General features: G+C 45.1%; 3 protein-coding genes across 6 annotated transcripts; 2 read left to right on the top strand and 1 right to left on the bottom strand.

The window, feature by feature from the left end:
- Positions 1-1,324: 1,324 nt before the first annotated feature.
- LOC125953802 (vesicle-associated membrane protein-associated protein B-like) lies at positions 1,325-5,849 on the top strand. 2 transcript variants are annotated; one of them, XM_049683585.1, is made up of 6 exons: positions 1,325-1,475; positions 1,554-2,513; positions 3,539-3,691; positions 3,770-4,015; positions 4,105-4,277; positions 4,541-5,849. In XM_049683585.1, the coding sequence occupies exons 2-6, from the start codon at positions 2,456-2,458 to the stop codon at positions 4,772-4,774; spliced, it is 864 nt and encodes a 287-aa protein (XP_049539542.1). In that variant the 5' UTR covers positions 1,325-1,475; positions 1,554-2,455; the 3' UTR covers positions 4,775-5,849. The 2 variants fall into 2 exon arrangements, with proteins under 2 accessions (XP_049539542.1, XP_049539550.1); XM_049683593.1 differs by having other exon boundaries at positions 1,325-2,513.
- A 1,811-nt stretch (positions 5,850-7,660) lies between these two features.
- On the bottom strand, positions 7,661-10,522 carry LOC125953779 (vacuolar protein sorting-associated protein 4-like). Of its 3 annotated transcripts, none has more exons than XM_049683566.1 (6): positions 10,395-10,494; positions 10,179-10,298; positions 9,948-10,100; positions 9,475-9,860; positions 8,633-9,343; positions 7,661-8,540 (listed from the first exon to the last, which is right to left on the bottom strand). In XM_049683566.1, the coding sequence occupies exons 3-6, from the start codon at positions 10,075-10,077 to the stop codon at positions 8,439-8,441; spliced, it is 1,329 nt and encodes a 442-aa protein (XP_049539523.1). In that variant the 5' UTR covers positions 10,078-10,100; positions 10,179-10,298; positions 10,395-10,494; the 3' UTR covers positions 7,661-8,438. The 3 variants fall into 3 exon arrangements, with proteins under 3 accessions (XP_049539523.1, XP_049539531.1, XP_049539515.1); XM_049683574.1 differs by having other exon boundaries at positions 10,179-10,228; positions 10,395-10,462; XM_049683558.1 differs by lacking the exon at positions 10,179-10,298 and having other exon boundaries at positions 10,395-10,522.
- Positions 10,523-12,798: 2,276 nt separating this feature from the next.
- On the top strand, positions 12,799-14,405 carry LOC125950072 (tyrosine--tRNA ligase, mitochondrial). Its single transcript, XM_049677712.1, has 2 exons — positions 12,799-13,009; positions 13,105-14,405. The coding sequence occupies exons 1-2, from the start codon at positions 12,879-12,881 to the stop codon at positions 14,357-14,359; spliced, it is 1,386 nt and encodes a 461-aa protein (XP_049533669.1). The 5' UTR covers positions 12,799-12,878; the 3' UTR covers positions 14,360-14,405.
- The last annotated feature ends 7,197 nt before the right edge of the window (positions 14,406-21,602 follow it).

Genomic DNA, 21,602 nt, shown 5'->3' with positions numbered 1-21,602 from the left:
AATAATATTTATATTATAATATGCTAATTAATAAGCCGTGGCCACACGGGGCGAAAACTCTAGCGCAAACGAAAAAATTAATGCCAAAACGGTTTCGCTTAACCCTTACACGCTGTCAAACTTTTATACGTTCGCGGACTTTTTCGCTGAACCCTTGACGCTATCGAACGCTTTATTTACGAAAATGTAGGTTCTTTTCGTATTGTTTTTGCATTTTTAATATAAATATAACAGCAACAGCAACAATATCGTTAAAAACTGCAAAATTTATTCGGAAATCAACTTCAGCGGCCAAAACACAGATGAAAACAATACGTTTGACATTTCGGCATAAATTTTCGGGTTTTTACCCCTGCCACACGAAGCGAAAACAATTTGGCATTAATGTGCAAATTTGCGCGCAAATTTTCGCCCCGTGTGGCCACGGCTATAGAAATTTAATATTTTGTTTTCGTTAACAATTCGTGTTTTCGTAAACATTGTTTGGTTTATATCGATAGGTTCAACGCTATAACGGCCGTGCCGCGCCGCACGCACCGCAACCGGTATGTGTTGCCGCTTCATCCGCGGCGAACCGTTCCGTCCGCGCCGCAAGCTCCGCTTGCGGTCTGTGGCAGGCTTAAATCCGGCGAGAAGTTATCGCGATAACTGAAATGCACGTGTAGCGAGCAAGCGAGAACAAGCTTGCCACACCTTTTGGAGCTGTCAAATCATATGTAAACAGTGACCTTGTGTTATGTTTTGAAGGTCGCGAAAGTTTTCGCGATAACTGTGTGTGTCGTCTGGGCGCTGTTTAAGGAAATCACTCAGGCGATCGCTTTTTTGCTGGTGACAGCAGACGTTTTGTTCGGGGAAATAGTCAACGAACCTCAAAAAATCGTTGAACACGACTGAGGCGTCAACTAACGCCTGACGGGAATAGGCACCTAAACCAACCCTACCAGCTTAGCCTCACAGAGTCATACCTTGGGGCTTGTCCACATTAAACCGTGGGAAGATTGCTCACTATAGAATGCCATTGAGAGCTCGCTCAAGTGCTCAAGCTTTTCACTGCTCGAATTGTACTGACAACTGCTCGTATTTTACTGTCTACTCGACGCACTTAGCCGTTCGTTCAACTTGCCGTTAAATTAAGCCCTATTTTAACCGTTAAACTTTGGATGCAACTTCGTTTATTCAAACAGCGTCTGCCACCAAGTCAGGGGCGGCTGTCTCTCCCGTCCCGGCGGTCATCAGGACGCTAATCCAGTGGGAATGAGTGATTTTGCTGATTGCGGCTCATAGTGTGGATTGGCTCGAAAATTTGGCCAACAACACAACCCTGCTCGAATACGTTTTGATGTCTGCTGTGAGTACGTGTCTACCGCCGTTGGCAGCTGCGCTGTAGCAGATTCCGGTGTAACGGTCGCGAAATAACCCTACCCGCCCGATCACAGTTTCTATCGTCTCCCGTACACGTCTCCCTGCGTCACCACGTCAGTATACCAACTTTTGTGCGTATTGTCTAAGCCCAGCCGCGTGTTTACGGTTTACGTTTGATGCTATTGCCCTAGGTACTACAATATTTTCCGTTGGCACGGTCAAGTTGGTACGACCCATTCACCGCTTGCTGTCAGATCCAAAGGTCGGTGTATGCATGACCCTGCAGTGCTGGTTCCCGTGTTAAATCCGGAGCGAGAGCGAGAGTGAGCGAACGAAAAAAGGTGATCCCAGCGGGATAGTGCGACGAACGGTGGCTGCGAGAGGGAGAAAGCATTGAAAATCCCTGCTTCTTGTTAGTGGTTGCCACAAATAAGCCAAATTTTTCTCAGCAACTCCACAGCGTGATCAAGAATTGGGCGCTAATCAAAGCGATTTGGGGCCCTGTTTAAGGAAAAAACGACTAGAACGTCTCCCCTCTGGACCAGGCAAGAATTTGGATTTCCGTTTAAACCGTCCTACGGTCTGCTAGAACGAAGGAAAACTTCATAACCAACACTATTATCAGCAACACACGGGCCACGGGCATTGATCAACGGTATTGGCCTCGGGCCCACCACTGCCCCTATTCGCAGCCCAATCCAAGTTCATTGCGGCCTAGGAAACTGCGAGTATTCGAGGCAGGGAATCACCACACCGCATTAGGAGAAATTTCGATTTGGTGTGTGTCCGCTACGTCCACACGTACACTCTTACACGGGCACCCTTGGTCGAGGAAGGTGAAAAGGGCGCAAGGAAATCAGCGAAAAAGTTGGAAGAAAAACCGCAAAAACGTATTCCGTCAAACGGGTGTAAAGGGGAAGTAAAGAGGAAGTAAAGGGGAAGTAAAGGGAAGGAAAATCGAACCGCTAGTCAGTGGTCTGCCAGTGGTGTGTTGTGTGCCGATTAAGCGCGCGCGTGTGTGTTGTGCGCTTCTGCCGCCATCGTGTGTTTCCTGCCTAGAGATCCCTTAACTAATCGACGAGAGGCGACAAACATGGCGAAACCAGCCCAGCTCTTAATTATTGAACCGGCAACCGAGCTCAAATTCCAGGGTAAGTGATAAGTGAGAGCAGTGGGTGGGGTGAATTGGGGGTGGCAGTCGACGACCCGATTCCTGCACCATCCTGGGGTACCCCGGCACCTCTGCGGCGGCGTGTTGCGTAAAACGCATCTGGGCCGGGTACCACCATCGTACAGCGGTATCCGCGGTATCGTAGATATGATACTGCATAAGCGACCATAGGGTGGGCATGGTTGGAAGAGTTTGGACTTTGATATCGCCATTCGCTGTTGACTGTACCGTCGGTCCCGCGGTACAATTACCAGCCTTTTCAGCTGTTAGCCTACCTCTGCTTGTATTGTGCCTCGCGATTATCCGAATCGCGAATCTACTGCCGGCAAGAGACATGACACAAGAATTTGTTATATTATTTTTAAATAGCTTACCAAAGCTTATTACGTTCTCCGTATCCTCTCACCAGATACGCGCGTCGTGCTATTAGCCTCCATCCCTAGTGCGCTTTTGACGCAACGTATAATTGCTTTTATATATATATATATATATATATATATATATATATATATATATATATATATATATATATATATATATATATATATATATACACATATATATATATATATGTATATATATATATATATATATATATATATATATATATATATATATATATATATATATATATATATATATATATATATATATATATATATATATATATATATATACGCACACAACAGTACGACGCACAAACCAGTGTATTTCATATATATGTGTAGGACATGTGCACACAACGATTATTCTTTTCTAAGATACCTAATATACAGCGTATTTGTTTGTTTTATCTGTGCTTACACTCCACGTAGCCTTTACTACCGCTTCCACTACACTATCAAATGGCCATAACAGGCAATCAATAGATTCTCCAATCAACGTGTCGCCACCAACAATTCTAACACGGCACTTAGACCACACTATGACGATTCCCAGAATCATCGGATATACTCTTTAATTTGTATTATAGTTCTCTATATTGTTAATATTCTCTCTTTACAGGACCGTTTCGAACGGCAGTTGCATCGTATATGCGGCTTACTAACCCCACAGACCATGATATTTACTTCAAAATCAAAACGACCGCCCCGAAGAAGTACTGCGTGCGGCCGAATTGTGGCCTGCTGGAACCGCGCGAATCACAGGAAATCGCAAGTGAGTGAGAAAGAACCGGGGCTTCCAAAGGGTGACGTTCTCCAAACTAATCGTTCGCCCTCTGCCATCGTCCTGCAGTCGTGCTCCAGCCATTCATTTTCGATTCGAACGAAAAGAACAAGCACAAGTTCATGGTGCAGTCGATGGTGAAGCCGGAGGACGAGGAAATCAATCTGGAGGAGCTGTGGAAGAAATATCCGGAAAATCTGATGGACTCGAAGCTACGTTGCGTGTTCGATTGTCCCGTCGAGGCAAACCAGGCTACCCCGGCATCGGCAACGACAACGGCGACAGCCTCCAACAGTGTCGCCCCAGTTGCCCATCGTACGTTTAGAGTAGCCGAACTGCCACTTTTGATCTACTTTGTTTGAATTAATGGTTAATCCTTTCTTGTGCTATTTCTCATGCTATAGCAACGAACGAAGCTGTTTCTTCTAGTGCAGCGCTCTCTAACACGCTGGCAACAAGCAACATTGGCATTTCGAATGATGAGCAGCTTATGGGTGACGAAATGGCACTTGTAAAGGAAATGAAAAGACTAAAGGAAGAGGAAAGTGCTCTACGCCAGGAGAACTTACAGTTAAAGGTAAGCATTTCGGGGTCATTAGCTAGGAAAATTGAGTTTCTTTTTCAGTGTTACAATTACTTGCACAAATACTTTGTGCATCCCCAAATTTCAGCAATGATAACTACCGTTGCATTTAAACATACGGCTTGCCCGTTATTATATACGTTAAAAAAAATTACCTTTGGTAACAATTTATCATCACATAATACTCGTAGTAATGCATAGATGTGGACATTAGTGATGAACTCTATAAATCGATACGATTTTCTTTTTTTTTTTAGGAACAAGTCTTACAGTTACGCACGCAGGTGGATGCCAGGGCCAAGGAACAGCCATCAGCGGCAGCCCGGGCCGCCAGTAGCACCACAGGATCGGTATATTATCAGAATCCGTATTCTCCACCTCCTTTGCCCGTTAACCAGCAGCCTATCATTTACGGCATATTGGCCCTCGTCATGTGTTTCGTCGGTATACTTCTCGGCAAGCTCCTTTACAGCGAAGCGGCTAGCAAATAAAGTTTAATACAGCAATGATGATGGTGGTGGGGTGGTGGTGGCGGTTCGTGCTGATATTGGTAGTGTTGTTCCAGCGGTGCTTGCGGTGGTTGGAGCGCGTAAAGCAGCACTAGAACCAGTGCGATCGATGTCCTATCAAATCACGTTGACACTTGCTTAATGCTGTGGCACAAATGGGTTTGCTAAACAATGGATGCATTTTTGATTCGAACTAACTCTGCTTCATCTTCCTTCATACAACAAGTTACCGTACGGTTCGGCCATGATCAAACGGACGAGATTCGATAGGAAAAGGTTAAAGTGCAAATGGCGAAATATATGTGGGAAATGGCATAAAATGAATAGAAGGGGACGTATTTCATTATCGGAAGTCATACGCAAACCGCAAACCATAAATGATTTACATAGGAATGCTGAGAAGGCGATGTGTAGGTTTGATTTGTTGCGCTGGCGTGGAAACATCCAAAAGCAGTCAAACGATTATAAAATGATTACAACTAGTGCAAGACAATGCGCGATATTTTCAATATGATAATACTGAGAATTGTCCTCAAAACGCCTGCTCGGTAGCAGTGATTCTTTCGCAGTGGGGACAATAGCTGTAGGCAATAGCATATATCAGCAACAGCCTAGCCGCGCAGAGATACATTATTAGAACATCCCGGCTCTTTTCTGTTTCCATTAGATCCATCTTTCTCTCTTCTCTCTCATAGCTGCCAACCTTTCCTAACTTCTCTCTCAGCTCGGGAGGATCAGCTTTTTACCAACATTTCTTAATTCTCTTCATCCCAAAACACCTCCAACTCATTTTTTTTGTTGCTCCAGTACGGAATGGTTAATGTTTCAGTGCATTTATATTTTTTTTATTTCTGCTCATCTTCTATAACACTGATTGAGTATCGACAACAACAAACATATTTCACATGCAAAGAATCCATCCGCCCCCATCTGGAGTTTATACTAGCAAATATCCAATAGAACCCCGGCAAACAGGAAATCTGACCGTTGTTTGTGCAAGTGTGAAGGAAAAGAGTATAGTAATAAGTGCAAATAAAAACCGCTAATTTGTAAAACACGATTGCACTTATAGCTTAACAAAACAACAACAAAAATCGCATACTTCTAATGGAGATCACAGTCGATCATACATAGCTACACAAATTACCACATACGCAATGCCGGTAGGGTGTATACATTGGAAACAATTAAGCAAAACTCTGAAGGAGAAATGAAACAACGTTAGGAACTGCGATAAGCCAATTGTGTGCTTACGGGAAGCTGTTAAGCATCCTAGTGAATGAATAAGCCGAGAGAAAGAAATATTCATTAAAATTCAGCAAATGTTTACAAAGCATTTAACATAAAAAACACTCCTATGTATTTCCGTTAGTTTAAAACTGTTTCATTTTGATTTTTACCTAATTGATTAATTTAATTTGTTTGACCAAACACGTTTCGGATCGAGAAAAAAAATGTATAAAACGTTTCGCGGCCCCGATTTGCATTCTTAAGCGGATGTTTATCCAGGAAAGTGTCAGCTGTTTAAGAATGGAAAAAACACAGTCTCCATGATTTTAACCACTATGGTGTTATGGCACAGTTTTGCGGCGGTTGATCGATCGCTATCAGAACGCGTAGCCTATACAGAGCACCCAGAAGTAATGTTGCCGGAATTAGCGTCAACTTTCTGGATTGCTTAATCCTTACTATCCTCAAGCGACCTAGATCATGCTGCACTACGCTACAAAATTACAATTAAAAAAAATATTAGCAAATGCAAACACAACAAAGATTCAATCTGCGCGATAGCAGAACACAATCAGCGTTTGCGATGTGCTTCTCTTTCAGTTCCGAGCTGCGATGTATCCCATCGCATTCATCTTCCTGGGTACAATCTGGCAGAATTTCCTGCCGCAATACATCCGGCTATATATTCTTTTTAACCATGCATAAGGGCGGACGAGCCTTATTTTTTGATTATGTATTGAAAGAAAATTCTCACCTACTTCTCGAGGAATGAAATCGAGGTTGAGCAAAAGAAAAAAGAAATACATCCTTACGGATCGGTGAGTACTATAGTAGTATTGTAAGTTAGATGGACGGTGTAAACAGAAAAAACGAGGAAATTAACAAGTAATCAGATAGTAACGGTTAGAAATAACGAAAGAGATGAAGTACTCGAAACAGCGTAACGGAGGTCGTTTGCAGGTTGCAAATTAGTAATGTTGAAAAGAGCAGAACCAGACTTGGCCATTAGAGAGTTTCTGAGTGTGCATGTTAAGAGGAAATGAAAATGGAAACGAAAACGTATAAATTAAATAGGTGGCTCATTCCGAGCATTTCCTATCACCATTGCATACTTGCAGACAAACAAATATTGAGACATCAACACGAATTATACAACAGCAACACGAACTATGCAAATACACGAAACGAATGGAAAAAACAAAAGACAAAAATGGAATTTTCACAATCTGTTTTAAAAATACTGATTAACAAGAGTGGGACAAATATCTGGGTAAAGAGGCAAAGGACAGCAACCAAAAAACAAAAAGCATACACAAAATAAGATGAATGCAAAAGATAACAAATAAAGTCAGGTGCGATAAGAACCCAACACTAAAGAAATAGGTAATAGGGCATTACAAATTATAATAATCAAATGGGGGTAACACTCGCTCGGTCATTACTCTGCTAGCAAATGTAATGAGAAAACATTGAATTGAGTCTAAAAGGCCTTCTAAATCTTTATCATTGCTGTTTCTGTAAAAGCATACTTATATGAAAATGCAAAATAAAAGAATGTACACTAGCTATTTCGAGATTGAATTCGAGAATTAGAGACAACAATTCGATTTTCTTTCTTGGTAACCACTTGTGGCGCATTATGCCGTCAGTCGTGTTTTGGATTGTTAAGATTGTTTCTTCGTTTATTTATTGTTTAAGAGAGAGTGGGACAAGGGGTGTGGGGGAGTCAGTGAGGAAAGAATATAGAAAATGTATAAACGGCCGACCATCCTCGTTCTATTGTCCTATCCGTCGTAGTACCTCCGATGGATGAGTCCAGCGTTATCGTTGCGCAGAATCTCTCAAACCGGTTCAATATGGGCATTTCTCGCTTATTTTTTTCTGTTTTTCAAGCTACAAACAACATGTTTAAGAATTTGATTCGTGTTTAACGCATAAGCAGGTCACAAGGTTCGAATCGGTCGCACGCTTAATATGCTCTATTTTTTATGTTTTTCCTCTCCATAAAAACATTCATGGGCTATTTCTAATTGTTTTGCTGTCCCAATGTGCTCGATGATCCGTTATTCATCCAACCTGCAGAATAATTCCTTCATACAAATTCATATGTGAATGGAAAAAATCTGCTTGCGAAATAGAAATCTGCTTGCAAAATGAGAACATAGATCACGAAAATGAGAGCGTTATGATTGCAATGCAACGAGTTTGTGTCTATTGGATACTTAATGGCCCACTAGCCACTGAATTTTCTGAATGAAGCAACTGTGTCTCAACTCAAACTAAACCTTTTATCATACCTGGGGAACGTTTTGCTTGGTAATCTTGCTGGTAAACAATAATATATATATATATTTATAAATTCATAAATTTTGTGGTGCGAGATACCTAATTGCGCCTTTCACACACGATCGGTCCTCTAGCCCTCCTGACCGAAATCTTGTGTGAATTTGTCCAGCTTTTTCATGTCATCCTCGTTGACGGTAGGTTTCGTGCTGGCTAGAGATTTCAGCATATCATACTGAGAAAAGAAAACAACGAAACGAGAATAGAAATGAAAAAGGGCATGGTGGTTTAATGCTGGGCCATCGGTGGGTTGTTTGATGAGCTTACCATCGTAACCGGTGGCTCGTATAGCTTATCGCCGGGAACATCGATCCACGTCATCTCGATCGCTCCCGGTTCACCTGGACTGCATGGCACGAGCAAATCGTCACAGATAGTCGTTTTATCCACTGGTGACGGGCCGGTGACCTTTTTGAAGTGCGTGGCAGTCTGCACCTTGCGCACCGGCTGCATGAGTGCGTCGCGCACCACGATTGAGATGTCAGACCCGGAGAAGCCCTCGGTTTTGCTCGCCAGCGTACGCAGATCTTCCTCGGTGAGCAGGTGAGCAGTGCTACCGAGATGAATTTTGAACATCACATGGCGCGCATTCGCCTCCGGCAGTGGGATGTAGATACGCTTCTCGAACCGACGACGGATGGCCGAATCGAGGATCCACGGTGTGTTAGTAGCACCGAGCACGAGAATGCCTTCATTATCGCTGCCTACGCCCTGCATTTGGACCAGGAACTCGGTCTTGATACGGCGCGCACTTTCACTCTCGTTATCCGAACGGGCAGAGCACAGCGAATCCACCTCGTCAATGAAGACGATGCTTGGTTTATGGGCCCTGGCCAACTCGAACAGATTCTTCACTAGCTTCTCTGATTCGCCGACCCATTTCGACACCAGATCGGAGCTGGAGACCGAGAAAAATGTCGAATTGTTCGCCTCGGTCGCAACCGCCTTGGCTAAGTACGATTTGCCCGTTCCGGGTGGCTGTATAAAGGAGTAGAGCAAGGAGAGGATGAATATATAGGTGCAGTAGACACAAAAGGAGCAGGTGCAGGAGACGCAAGAGGAGTAGGTTCAGGAGACGCAAAGAATGTTGTTGCCATCACAACACTTACGCCAAACAGCAGTATACCCTTCCAGGGCATGCGCTTGCCTGTGAACATGTGTGGGAATTTGATCGGCAGAATCACGGCTTCCTTCAGTGCCGCTTTGGCTCCCTCAAGCCCAGCTACATCCGACCATTTGATGTTCGGCTTTTCGATAACGATCGAGCTCTCCAACTTGTGCTGCAGCTGCTTTTTTTCCGGATTGTCCGAGTCTGAGTCCGAGCTGTTCCTGTCGCCATCGCCACTCTTATCCTTCGACTTTCTCTCCCCATCCTTGGCTGGCTTCTTGCCCTTCGTGCCCTTGTTCAAGTACGCTTTTAACTTTTCCGCACGATCGAGATACTGAAAGCACTTGGCACGAATCGATTCCTTTGCCTTGTCGCCTTGTGCTTCATCTGAGCATGCGGTGGTAAACGTATAATTCATTAGATATGCACTATATATCAAGCAGCGTAGTTAAATGACGATGAGCGAAAACTTACATTTGATCGCATGGAGGAAGTACTCAACCCCGTGCTCATAAAGCCGGAGGGCTTCTTTATAATTTTTATTCCTATCCTCCTCCGTCGCTTTCGTCACTATGTCGATTGCTTTTTGCAAGGTCGGTGCCATTTCGCTGGATTATTATACAGCGCCTCCGGAATAAGAGAAAATCGAAAGAGAAATAATGAGCGTTTTCGTAAAAAAGAGTTTGGGCCACCAGTGACACGTACTGGGTCACCTATTCCGTCTCGTTGTATGACTAATGTTTGCAACCTTAAATCTCATTAATAGCACCACGACGGTGGGAGCGAAAGGTGCGAAGGTGAGAGAAGAAAAAGAAGGCGCATATTCTACAAAAACACAACAACTTGCACTCGTTCGAAACCGGGATAACGTGAGCCGGTTGCACGGTCGTACAGCTCAGATCTTACCAGGCATATACTTACTTTCAACGTTTTTCTATTCCGCTAAACCAGAAGCACCGTAAAACCAGTTCAATTCTACCAAACAAAATGTTTTTGGCAATTCACACAACCGATACAGGCTTGAAACACCCTTAAATGACAATGGAATGCTCCAGTAAGCAACATCACTCAATCTCACATGAAAATCTCACTATGAAATTAGGGTAAAAGACTGAAATAGGCCCCCCCACTCACGGTGAGTTACTGAGTGACCGAAAAAATCGTTGTTTTAATGGTAAAATGTAACTTTTCCACCCCTCCCCCCTCCCCTAATACATTTATTTACGTTTCCGCATATTTTTATGAAGGTTTGCTTATCTAAAAAGTGGTAATTAACGATTTTTTCGGTCACTCAGTAACTCACCGTGAGTGGGGGGGCCTATTTCAGCCTTTTACCGAAATTAGAGATAAAGACTAGGTGGTAAAAGACTGGGGGTAAAAGACTGAAATAGGCCCCCCCACTCACGGTGAGTTACTGAGTGACCGAAAAAATCGTTGTTTTAATGGTAAAATGTAACTTTTCCACCCCTCCCCCCTCCCCTAATACATTTATTTACGTTTCCGCATATTTTTATGAAGGTTTGCTTATCTAAAAAGTGGTAATTAACGATTTTTCCGGTCACTCAGTAACTCACCGTGAGTGGGGGGGCCTATTTCAGTCTTTTACCAAATGTAACTTTTCCACCACTCCCCCCTCGCCTAATACATTTATTTACGTTTCCTCATATTGGTAAAAGACTGAAATAGGCTCCCCCACTCACGGTGAGTTACTGAGTGACCGAAAAAATCGTTGTTTTAATGGTAAAATGTAACTTTTCCACCCCTCCCCCCTCCCCTAATACATTTATTTACGTTTCCGCATATTTTTATGAAGGTTTGCTTATCTAAAAAGTGGTATTTAACGATTTTTTCGGTCACTCAGTAACTCACCGTGAGTGGGGGGGCCTATTTCAGTCTTTTACCCTCATATTTTTATGAAGGTTTGCTTATCTAAAAAGTGGTAATTAACGATTTTTTCGGTCACTCAGTAACTCACCGTGAGTGGGGGGGGGGGGCTATTTCAGTCTTTTACCAAATCAATCAAGCTATTGTTTCAAGTGAGCGCGGTAGCTAAATAGAGCTAGGTTGGTTGAGAGTTTGGTAAAAGACTGAAATAGGCCCCCCCACTCACGGTGAGTTACTGAGTGACCGAAAAAATCGTTAGGGCGATTCTACATTGGTCAAAAACTTTTGATGCCAAGTCAAAACAAAAGAGCTACATTTTTCCACAAAAATGGAAAAAACTTTTGACAAATGGCCAAAAGGGTGATGCCCGCGATCGGCTACAGAGGGCGCTGCCGGTTTGGAGCGATCGGCTACAGAGGGCGCTGCCATCTACGAGACGACTACACTAAAGTGCAGCATTATGTGTCTATCAATCAGCATAAAGCATTTTTTTTTTTAAAAAAAGCTGTAGGCGCATGTGTTTAAAGTTATGTTTTTTTGTTTCACTGTATCAAAACTGAGCGCCAAAGTAGCTCTTTTGATTTGGCGTAGAAAGGCGTCCTACATACACCATTTTTTTTTATGTATGGACCTTTTGACGCCAAGTCAAATTTTGACTTGGCATCAAAAGTTTTTGACCAATGTAGAATCGCCCTTAGGTTGATTCTACATTGGTCAAAAACTTTTGATGCCAAGTCAAAATTTGACTTGGCGTCAAAAGGTCCATACATAAAAAAAAATGGTGTATGTAGGACGCCTTTCTACGCCAAATCAAAAGAGCTACTTTGGCGCTCAGTTTTGATACAGTGAAACAAAAAAACATAACTTTAAACACATGCGCCTACAGCTTTTTAAAAAAAAAAATGCTTTATGCTGATTGACAGACATATAATGCTGCACTTTAGTGTAGTCGTCTCGTAGATGGCAGCGCCCTCTGTAGCCGATCGCTCCAAACCGGCAGCGCCCTCTGTAGCAGATCGCGGGCGTCACCCTTTTGGCCATTTGTCAAAAGTTTTTTCCATTTTTGTGGAAAAATGTAGCTCTTTTGTTTTGACTTGGCATCAAAAGTTTTTGACCAATGTAGAATCGCCCTTAAATACCACTTTTTAGATAAGCAAACCTTCATAAAAATATGCGGAAACGTAAATAAATGTATTAGGGGAGGGGGGAGGGGTGGAAAAGTTACATTTTACCATTAAAACAACAATTTTTTCGGTCACTCAGTAACTCACCGTGAGTGGGGGGGCCTATTTCAGTCTTTTACCGAGAGTTTTGAAAGTTTAGCTCAGTTTGAGCAAAACTTTCAAAACTCTCGCGAAAACTCTTGCGCTCCCGTCTGGAGGCTCGGTTAATGCTTCATGTGGCTCGGGCTGAAGAATGTTAAACATTGTAAACAAATAATTCGACAACCGGTTACATCAAGCATCGGGGCTAACGCATTTTTATATTAAGTACTATCCTTCTAGTATATTTACTTTGTAGATGTTGGTGATCCGAGCGAATGTGGCGTCCGCTGCGGTTTTTCGCTCCCGGCGTTGTTACTATTCTGAGCGAAATTTTCTAAAACTGAAAGACCGTGGCTTTATACAGGATGTCTTCCCAGCGGAAGCGGCGTAAGTTTATTAACAGTTGATCTTCATTGCTGTAGCACCATGACTACTTTGTCTACATTATTTGACTTTGTCTTTTTTTTAAATATTAATGGCAGGAACAAGGCCTCCACAATGCTCGGTTCTTCGTCACAAACGGTGTATGCTGGCTTCGATCCTACGGCCAACAGCTTGCATGTCGGCAATTTGCTCGTACTGGTCGGTTTGCTGCATGCACAACGGTCTGGCCATCAACCAATAGCGCTGGTTGGTGGAGCGACCGGCTTGATCGGGGATCCGTCCGGTCGTAAGACGGAGCGAATACAGCTGGAAACACAAACCGTACATCATAACGTCGCATGCCTCATGGAGCAAATTAAAACCATCTTCGCTAATCATGAGCGATATTTCTGGGACGCAAATTCAGCTGCTCTGAAGCCAGTGGTGGTGGTTAACAACGCTGATTGGTACCAGCAGTACAATTTCGTCGACTTCATGGCCAACGTGGGACGCCACTTTCGCATGGGAGCGATGCTGTCTCGCTTATCCGTTCAAACTAGACTTCAGAGCGAGTCTGGGATGAGTTTTACTGAGTTTTCCTATCAGCTGTTCCAAGCGTACGATTGGCTGCACCTGCTGCGGCACCACGAGTGTCGCTTTCAGCTCGGTGGATCCGACCAGATGGGCAACATCATGTCGGGCCAGGAGCTGATTAGTCGGACTGAGCCGAAAGAAGCAGTGTTCGGGTTGACGCTGCCCTTGATCACCAACGAAGAAGGAGACAAGTTTGGCAAATCGGCCGGCAATGCCGTGTGGCTGTCCAGTCAACGAACGACACCGTACGCCCTGTACCAGTTCTTTAAACGGACGCCAGATAAGGCGGTAGAGCGACTGCTTCGGTTACTTACGTTCCTACCGCTCCCGACTATCGAACAAACGATGGCCAGGCACCAGCGCGCACCCGAACTGTGGGAAGCACAAACCCTGTTGGCGAACGAGCTGACCCGGCTCGTTCACGGGGACGAGGGATTGCAGAAAGCAAAGGCTATTAGCCAAGCGCTTTATAGTGGGGATATTTCCACCCTCGAACACATGACCGTAGAAGACATTTCTCAGTGTTTCGATGGTGCGCCCCTGTGCAATGTGCTACCGGAACCAGGTATGACTGTATTGGACGTCGCAATGCGAGCCAAATGTTTCCCAACGGAAAAGGATGCAATTCGTATCATTTGTTCCGGTGGTTTTAGCATCAACTTTAAGAAGGTCAAAAATACAGCAGAAGTGTTGATACCGTCTGTTCACATAATTTCAAACAAAATTTCTATTCTTCGGGTAGGCAAACGAAACTATTACATCGTTCGGTGGTTGATGTAACGTTGAGTGAACAATTATCAATTGAGTAAATCTTGAATATAAAACAGCTTCTGTGCGCCATTTTAACATTCGCTGCCTTGTATGCTTTCGTCAAAAAAATGACCACTATCGCTTGATCTCTTCGTAGTAAAATATTTAGGTAATAGTATGCGCGAAAAATCATAAAGACTTTATAGAATTAACTAATATAGAACTGCAGGACGAAGGTTTTTTTCCTGATGCTGGGCGGGAAACTTTCATAGGCACCGTTAGGAGGGTGAGAGCTCCTAACAGGTAGTGTGGGATTTCCGGTCTCTGAGGAGTTCGGACCTACCCACTAAAACCCTCCCTGCCAATGCCTTGAGCCCCCTTCAGATCACCTACTCGGTATTACCTTCGAAGGGGAGGCTGGGCATGGCTGGACTACATTTTCTATAGTAACCGGCAAGTGTAGTGGTTTTCTTAAAGCTTGAACATTTCTCTTTCAGTTTCACTAGCTTTCATCTCGATTGGATGGATAACAATTTTTTGATAATTGTTTAAATGAGAGATGGTCGATCACAGTTGTGAGAAAAGTAAAAGACCACTTTGCAAAAAATATAATTGTGACTCTAATAAAGCCCTCTGGTTACTATATCTTTATTGGGCCTTTAGTATACATCTGTTTTAAAGTTTTAGGTTCCCTTTCATTATTGTTTACAGTAATTTAATCCATCAATCGTAGCAGTTCCAGTAGTAAGTCGATTGCGCACGGGTTTTCGCAAAAGAAATGGGTGTATGGGAGGAAAAAAAAAATCGTTGAATGCCTGAAATCTTCTTATGCAGCATTGATTGAACCATGTGTCTCAACAGATATTAGCAGAAAAAATATTATTAGTAGGGGACGCCTTTATGCCATCATGACTAATCACCAATGTTCATCAGAACAGCAAATGAGATTTTAAAACGGACGTCCTAGGAAGACGAAGACGATAAGAATGATCGAACAAATGATAAAAACCATTCCAGAGATTAGGAAATCGTTAGAATTAACTATCTGTTCCATCATGAAAACCCTGTCACTGTCTATTTTGGAGCAAACTATGTCACATTAGATAAGCTCTACATGAGTACAAGAGTACGTATGCTAAAAGTCTTCCGTTTATAAGCCAAAAATATGGTTAAACGTTAGAACTTCACCCGGAAATGTGCAACCAAGCTAAAAGAAGGCTAGAGCAATGTTCTATAGTCTGACGAATCATAAATGGAAACATTTAATATATACTATCACGAAAGAAATCGGCGGAAAATAAACCATGGCTCGCAAGAACGTAATGTCTCGGTCATAATCATGTACGGAGGTGGTAGTATGAAGTTGAGGGGTGGATTTTCCATGACTCTTGTGGACAATTTAAAGAAAATGATGGTATTATGGCGGGCGAATTTATGTTGACACCCTAAATAACTCTTTGATAGGTTCAGTACGAATAGACCCATTTAAAAGCACTTTTGTTATGCAACAGGGCAGTGATCCTAAACATACTGCTAAAATAACTAATATTTTTTAATGTTCCCGTGTCATTCTCCTTCTCAAATGGCCTTCTCAAAGCCTAGGCTTTTAACGGATTTAGAATTTGTGGGATATTTTGGATAAAAAAATCATTAAGAATTATGTTACTATCAAAAACAATTATTTTTGAAAGTTATTAAACGAGAATGATCCACAACACTCCTGAAATCATGTAAACGGCATGCCAAAACGCCTTTAACTTGATGTCCGGGCTAAGGGTGCATCATATTAATTGTTAAGAAAATTTCATTGTAGGTGGGCTTTTACTTTTGTCACAACTGTGATCGACCATCTCTCATTTAAACAATTATCAAAAAATTGTTATCCATCCAATCGAGATGAAAGCTAGTGAAACTGAAAGAGGAATGTTCAAGCTTTAAGAAAACCACTACACTTGCCGGTTACTATAGAAAATGTAGGATTTATAGTCAAGAATCTACAAAAATCAAGGGGTGGGCTTTTACTTATGCCGGTCACTGTACCCGTTGGAGGTTTGCTGGCGCCGTGGTTATCTCCCCAGTGAACATTCAACAGACCCCTCTGCCTGCGACGCAGCGAGAGGAAGGCAGAGGAGGTTGAAAACGAAACCCCCGCGGCCTGCGACGGGGTCGAGGAAGGGGCAAATGCGACGCTCACTATGGAACCGCTCGTAGGCAGCGGGGGAAAGAGCGGAAGAAACCGCGAGGAGGAGAAGGTTTTGCGCGCGAGCTTGTGGGACGCTGTTGCGGAGGGGGAAGGGCGGAATGGGAAGAGAAGAAGGGCGAACGAAAACGAACGCGAGCTTGTGGGTTTCGATTACGAGGGGTGGGAAGGGCGCAAGAGTCGAGGGGCGATTCGAACGGCAGCGCGCAAGAGAAGAGAACAGAAAAACGAGACGGAGCAGCCTCGATCAAAATTCGGCAAAGTCCGGATCGCTGCAGTCGAAATTTTTCTAAGTCCCGGGAAGCACGCACCGGGACTTAGAAAATTTCAGAGTCGGCGTCGTTCTGGGACTTAGCCAAATGTGTAGCAGTGAAAGTGTTGCGGAAAGTGTTAGTGATTTTGTGAGTGACAACGTCAGTTTACATGCAAGGTAAGAAAAGATGACATTGTGAAGATGCAAGTGATCTAACACCTTTTGTTTTTTATCTTTTTCTTCAACATGTTCCCGAGCATCGATCGAAGAACGCGTGTGGCACATGAGGCTGAACAGGAACGTTCATGATCGCAGCCCGGATCATGCCGCCACAGCGACGCCACCACGGCAGCATGTACGACGCCACCACCACGCACCCACACCAACGTAGAGCGTCATCACAACACCAAACACCGCGGCGGAGTTCGCGACCGCGATTTCGTTGGGGGAAGGGGGCAGAATATGGAAAAAACCGAAGTGCACTTCGTGCACATGATTTAGAAAAATAAACGCCTTCGTGCGAAGGCCGAACGAAATCCGAAGTGCGTCATATTTTTGGGATGGGGGCGATTGGAAAGAAAGAAAGGGGGCTATAGGAGCGAGCGAGAGAAAGGGTCACGTTTGATTGGTTGAAATCGAGACGATTTTGTTCCGGCCCTAGTGGACGAAATCGGGCCGCCACCATATTTGCCAAATGTATGTATCGTTCCGTTGGCGGCTCGATCTCGGATCGATTTTTCTATAGTGAGAAGTCTTCTCACTGCTATGTGGGAAGCAATTAGGAAAAATAAACGCCACCGCCATTGCGCGATGGCTTACGGACCAATCAAAGCGTACTTCATTTTGGGTAGGGAAAGAGTATAGGACAGAAAGAAAGGGGACTAGAGGAGAGAGCGAGAGAAAGGGTCACGTTTGATTGGTTGAAATCGAGACGATTTTGTTCCGGCCCTAGTGGACGAAATCGGGCCGCCAAAATATTTGCCAAATGTATGTATCGTTCCGTTGGCGGCTGGATCTCGGATCGATTTTTCTATAGTGAGAAGTCTTCTCACTGCTATGTGGGTCCTTTGCTCCCCACATAGCAGTGAGAAGATTTCTCACTATAGAAAAATCGATCCGAGATCCAGCCGCCAACGGAACGATACATACATTTGGCAAATATTTTGGCGGCCCGATTTCGTCCACTAGGGCCGGAACAAAATCGTCTCGATTTCAACCAATCAAACGTGATCCTTTCTCTCGCTCTCTCCTCTAGTCCCCTTTCTTTCTGTCCTATATTCTTTCCCTACCCAAAATGAAGTACGCTTTGATTGGTCCGTAAGCCATCGCGCAATGGCGGTGGCGTTTATTTTTCCTAATTGCTTTGAACCCACCCCGTGACGCCATAAGACTTTGGTGATGACGTCGTCATGGTGTGACGTCATCATGATGTGATGTTTGCCGTTCGTGCTGTTGGTGGTGGTGACGTCGTCTACGTCTGCATCTGGCTTGGTGGCGTCGCTGTGGCGGCGTGATCCGGGCTGCGATCATGAACGTTCCTGTTCAACCGCGTGTTCCATTCGATCGTTGGCGTGTTCTATGACCTTTGGGTTGACCGTTCGATGCAGAATGCTCGTGTACATGTCGGAGAGGAAAAAACATATGAAAATATTAGATTACTTCCGGGGTAATGTAATGTTGTTTTATCTTACCTTGCATGTGGACTGCAATCAACACCTACAGCTTCACAATCACTTTCCACTACATTGTCGACAAACACTTGGCTGCACTGGCACTGCACCGTCTGCGGAACGCGTGCTTCCCGGGACTTAGAAAAATTTCGACTGCCGCGATCTGGACTTTGCCGAATTTTGCTCGAGGTTGCTCCGTCTCGTTTTTCTGTTCCCTTCTCTTGCGCGCTGCCGTTCGAATCGCCCCTCGACTCTTGCACCCTTCCCACCCCTCGTAATCGAAACCCACAAGCTCGCGTTCGTTTTCGTTCGCCCTTCTTCTCTTCCCATTCCACCCTTCCCCCTCCGCAGCCACGTCCCACAAGCTCGCGCGCGAAACCTATTCCTCCTCTGGGTTTCTTCCGCTCTTTCCCCCGCTGCCTACGAGCGGTTCCATAGTGAACGTCGCATTTGCCCCTTCCTCGACCCCGTCGCAGGCCGCGGGGGTTTCGTTTTCAACCTCCTCAGTCTTCCTCTCGCTGCGTCGCAGCCCAGTGAACATTCAGTAGACCCTTCTGCCTGCGACGCAGCGAGAGGAAGGCAGAGGAGGTTGAAAACGAAACCCCCACGGCCTGCGACGGGGTCGAGGAAGGGGCAAATGCAACGCTCACTATGGAACTGCTTGTAGGCAGCGGGGGAAAGAGCGGAAGAAACCGCGAGGAGGAGGAGGTTTCGCGCGCGAGCTTGTGGGACGCGGCTGCGGAGGGGGAAGGGCGGAATGGGAAGAGAAGAAGGGCGAACGAAAACGAACGCGAACTTGAGGGTTTCGATTACGAGGGGTGGGAAGGGCGCAAGGGTCGAGGGGCGATTCGAGCGGCAGCGCAAAAGAGAAGGGAGCAGAAAAACGAGACGGAGCAACCACGATCGAAATTCGGCTAAGTCCGGATCGCGGCAGTCGAAAATTTTCTAAGTCCCGGGAAGCACGCGTTCCGCAGACGGTGCAGTGCCAGTGCAGCCAAGTGTTTGTCGACAATGTAGTGGAAAGTGATTGTGAAGCTGTAGGTGTTGATTGCAGTCCACATGCAAGGTAAGATAAAACAACATTACATTACCCCGGAAGTAATCTAATATTTTCATATGTTTTTTCCTCTCCGACATGTACACGAGCATTCTGCATCGAACGGTCAACCCAAAGGTCACAGAACACGCCAACGATCGAATGGAACACGCGGTTGAACAGGAACGTTCATGATCGCAGCCCGGATCACGCCGCCACAGCGACGCCACCAAGCCAGATGCAGACGTAGACGACGCCACCACCACCAACAGCACGAACGGCAAACATCACATCATGATGACGTCACACCATGACGACGTCATCACCAAAGTCTTATGGCGTCACGGGGTGGGTTCAAAGCAATTAGGAAAAATAAACGCCACCGCCATTGCGCGATGGCTTACGGACCAATCAAAGCGTACTTCATTTTGGGTAGGGAAAGAATATAGGACAGAAAGAAAGGGGACTAGAGGAGAGAGCGAGAGAAAGGGTCACGTTTGATTGGTTGAAATCGAGACGATTTTGTTCCGGCCCTAGTGGACGAAATCGGGCCGCCAACATATTTGCCAAATGTATGTATCGTTCCGTTGGCGGCTGGATCTCGGATCGATTTTTCTATAGTGAGAAGTCTTCTCACTGCTATGTGGGAGGCAGAGGGGTCTACTCATTGCACACTGGGTGGCAAATAACCCACGAGACTAGCTCGAGACTATAGGGGCCCAAGGAACGGAGACTAGAGCGATTCGGAGGCGTGGACTGTGGTTGTCTCGCTCTCTCCTATAGCTCCCTTTCTTTCTTTCCTATACTCTTTCCCTACCCAAAATGAAGTACGCTTTGATTGGTCGGTAAGCTATCGCGCAATCGCGGTGGCGTTTATTTTCGCTAATTATTTCGAACCCACCCCGTGACGCCATAATACTTTGCTGATGACGTCGTCATGGTGTGACGTCATCATGATGTGATGTCTGCCGTTCGTGCTGTTGGTGGTGGTGCCGTCGTCTACGTTGGTTTGGTGGCGTCGCTGTGGTGGCGTCTCTGTGACGGCGTGATCCGAGCTGCGATCATGAACGTTCCTGTTCAACCGCGTGTTCCATACGCGTACTTCGGTCGTTGGCGTGTTCTGTGACCTTTAGGTTGACCGTTCGATGCAGAATGCTCGTGTACATGTCGGAGAGGAAAAAAACATATCAAAATATTAGATTACTTCCGGGGTAATGTAATGTTGTTTTATCTTACCTTGCATGTGGACTGCAGTCAACACCTACAGCTTCACAATCACTTTCCACTACATTGTCGACAAACACTTGGCTGCACTTGCACTGCACCGTCTGTGGAACGCGTGCTTCCCGGGACTTAGAAAAATTTCGACTGCCGCGATCTGGACTTTGCCGAATTTTGCTCGAGGTTGCTCCGTCTCGTTTTTCTGTTCCCTTCTCTTGCGCGCTGCCGCTCGAATCGCCCTTCGACTCTTGCGCCCTTCCCACCCCTCGTAATCGAAACCCACAAGCTCGCGTTCGTTTTCGTTCGCCCTTCTTCTCTTCCCATTCCGCCCTTCCCCCTCCGCAGCCGCGTCCCACAAGCTCGCGCGCGAAACCTCCTCCTCCTCGCGGTTTCTTCCGCTCTTTCCCCCGCTGCCTACGAGCGGTTCCATAGTGAACGTCGCATTTGCCCCTTCCTCGACCCCGTCGCAGGCGGCGAGGGTTTCGTTTTCAACCTCCTCAGTCTTCCTCTCGCTGCGTCGCAGGCGGAGGGGTCTACAAAATGCACACTGGGTCACAAGAGCGGAAATTTTGGTTTGTTGGGTTCCAATTAGAGCTTGCTCAGGATTGGTCGGTTTCTGGAGAGCAAAAAAATTGGACATGCGCAGTTCTCGCGCTCTCTCTCCTCTCTCGTCTGCGATCGTTCTTGGTGGTACTACTGATCAAGGTACTTTAAAAAGACAGGTAGCTTCTTAACCGCTTTGACAGGTCACCATTTTCAATTTGTTTGACATTCATAGCAGGGCGCTTTTTGTCAACAAAACCACGTGAGTTTCAAGAAGAAGAAGAAGAAGATGTGGGCAAGTTTGGTGGTTTTATCAGGGAAAGTACCTGATTTCACTCTTTTTCGAATGT

Source organism: Anopheles darlingi, chromosome X, assembly GCF_943734745.1.
Source record: "Anopheles darlingi chromosome X, idAnoDarlMG_H_01, whole genome shotgun sequence".
Lineage (NCBI taxonomy): Eukaryota > Metazoa > Arthropoda > Insecta > Diptera > Culicidae > Anopheles > Anopheles darlingi.
Note: the sequence above shows the minus strand (reverse complement) of the source record. Positions and strands in the feature narration are given on the sequence as shown.

Coding starts and splice junctions, on each gene's coding strand:
- LOC125950072 (XM_049677712.1), top strand. CDS start 12,879: ATGTTGGTGATCCGAGCGAATGTGGCGTCCGCTGCGGTTTTTCGCTCC. Junction 13,010..13,104: donor GTCTTCCCAGCGGAAGCGGC/GTAAGTTTATTA, acceptor TATTAATGGCAG/GAACAAGGCCTCCACAATGC.
- LOC125953779 (XM_049683558.1), bottom strand. CDS start 10,077: ATGGCACCGACCTTGCAAAAAGCAATCGACATAGTGACGAAAGCGACG. Junction 9,861..9,947: donor CTTCCTCCATGCGATCAAAT/GTAAGTTTTCGC, acceptor CCGCATGCTCAG/ATGAAGCACAAGGCGACAAG. Junction 9,344..9,474: donor AGGGTATACTGCTGTTTGGC/GTAAGTGTTGTG, acceptor TCCTTTATACAG/CCACCCGGAACGGGCAAATC.
- LOC125953802 (XM_049683585.1), top strand. CDS start 2,456: ATGGCGAAACCAGCCCAGCTCTTAATTATTGAACCGGCAACCGAGCTC. Junction 4,016..4,104: donor TGTCGCCCCAGTTGCCCATC/GTACGTTTAGAG, acceptor CTCATGCTATAG/CAACGAACGAAGCTGTTTCT. Junction 4,278..4,540: donor AGGAGAACTTACAGTTAAAG/GTAAGCATTTCG, acceptor TTTTTTTTTTAG/GAACAAGTCTTACAGTTACG.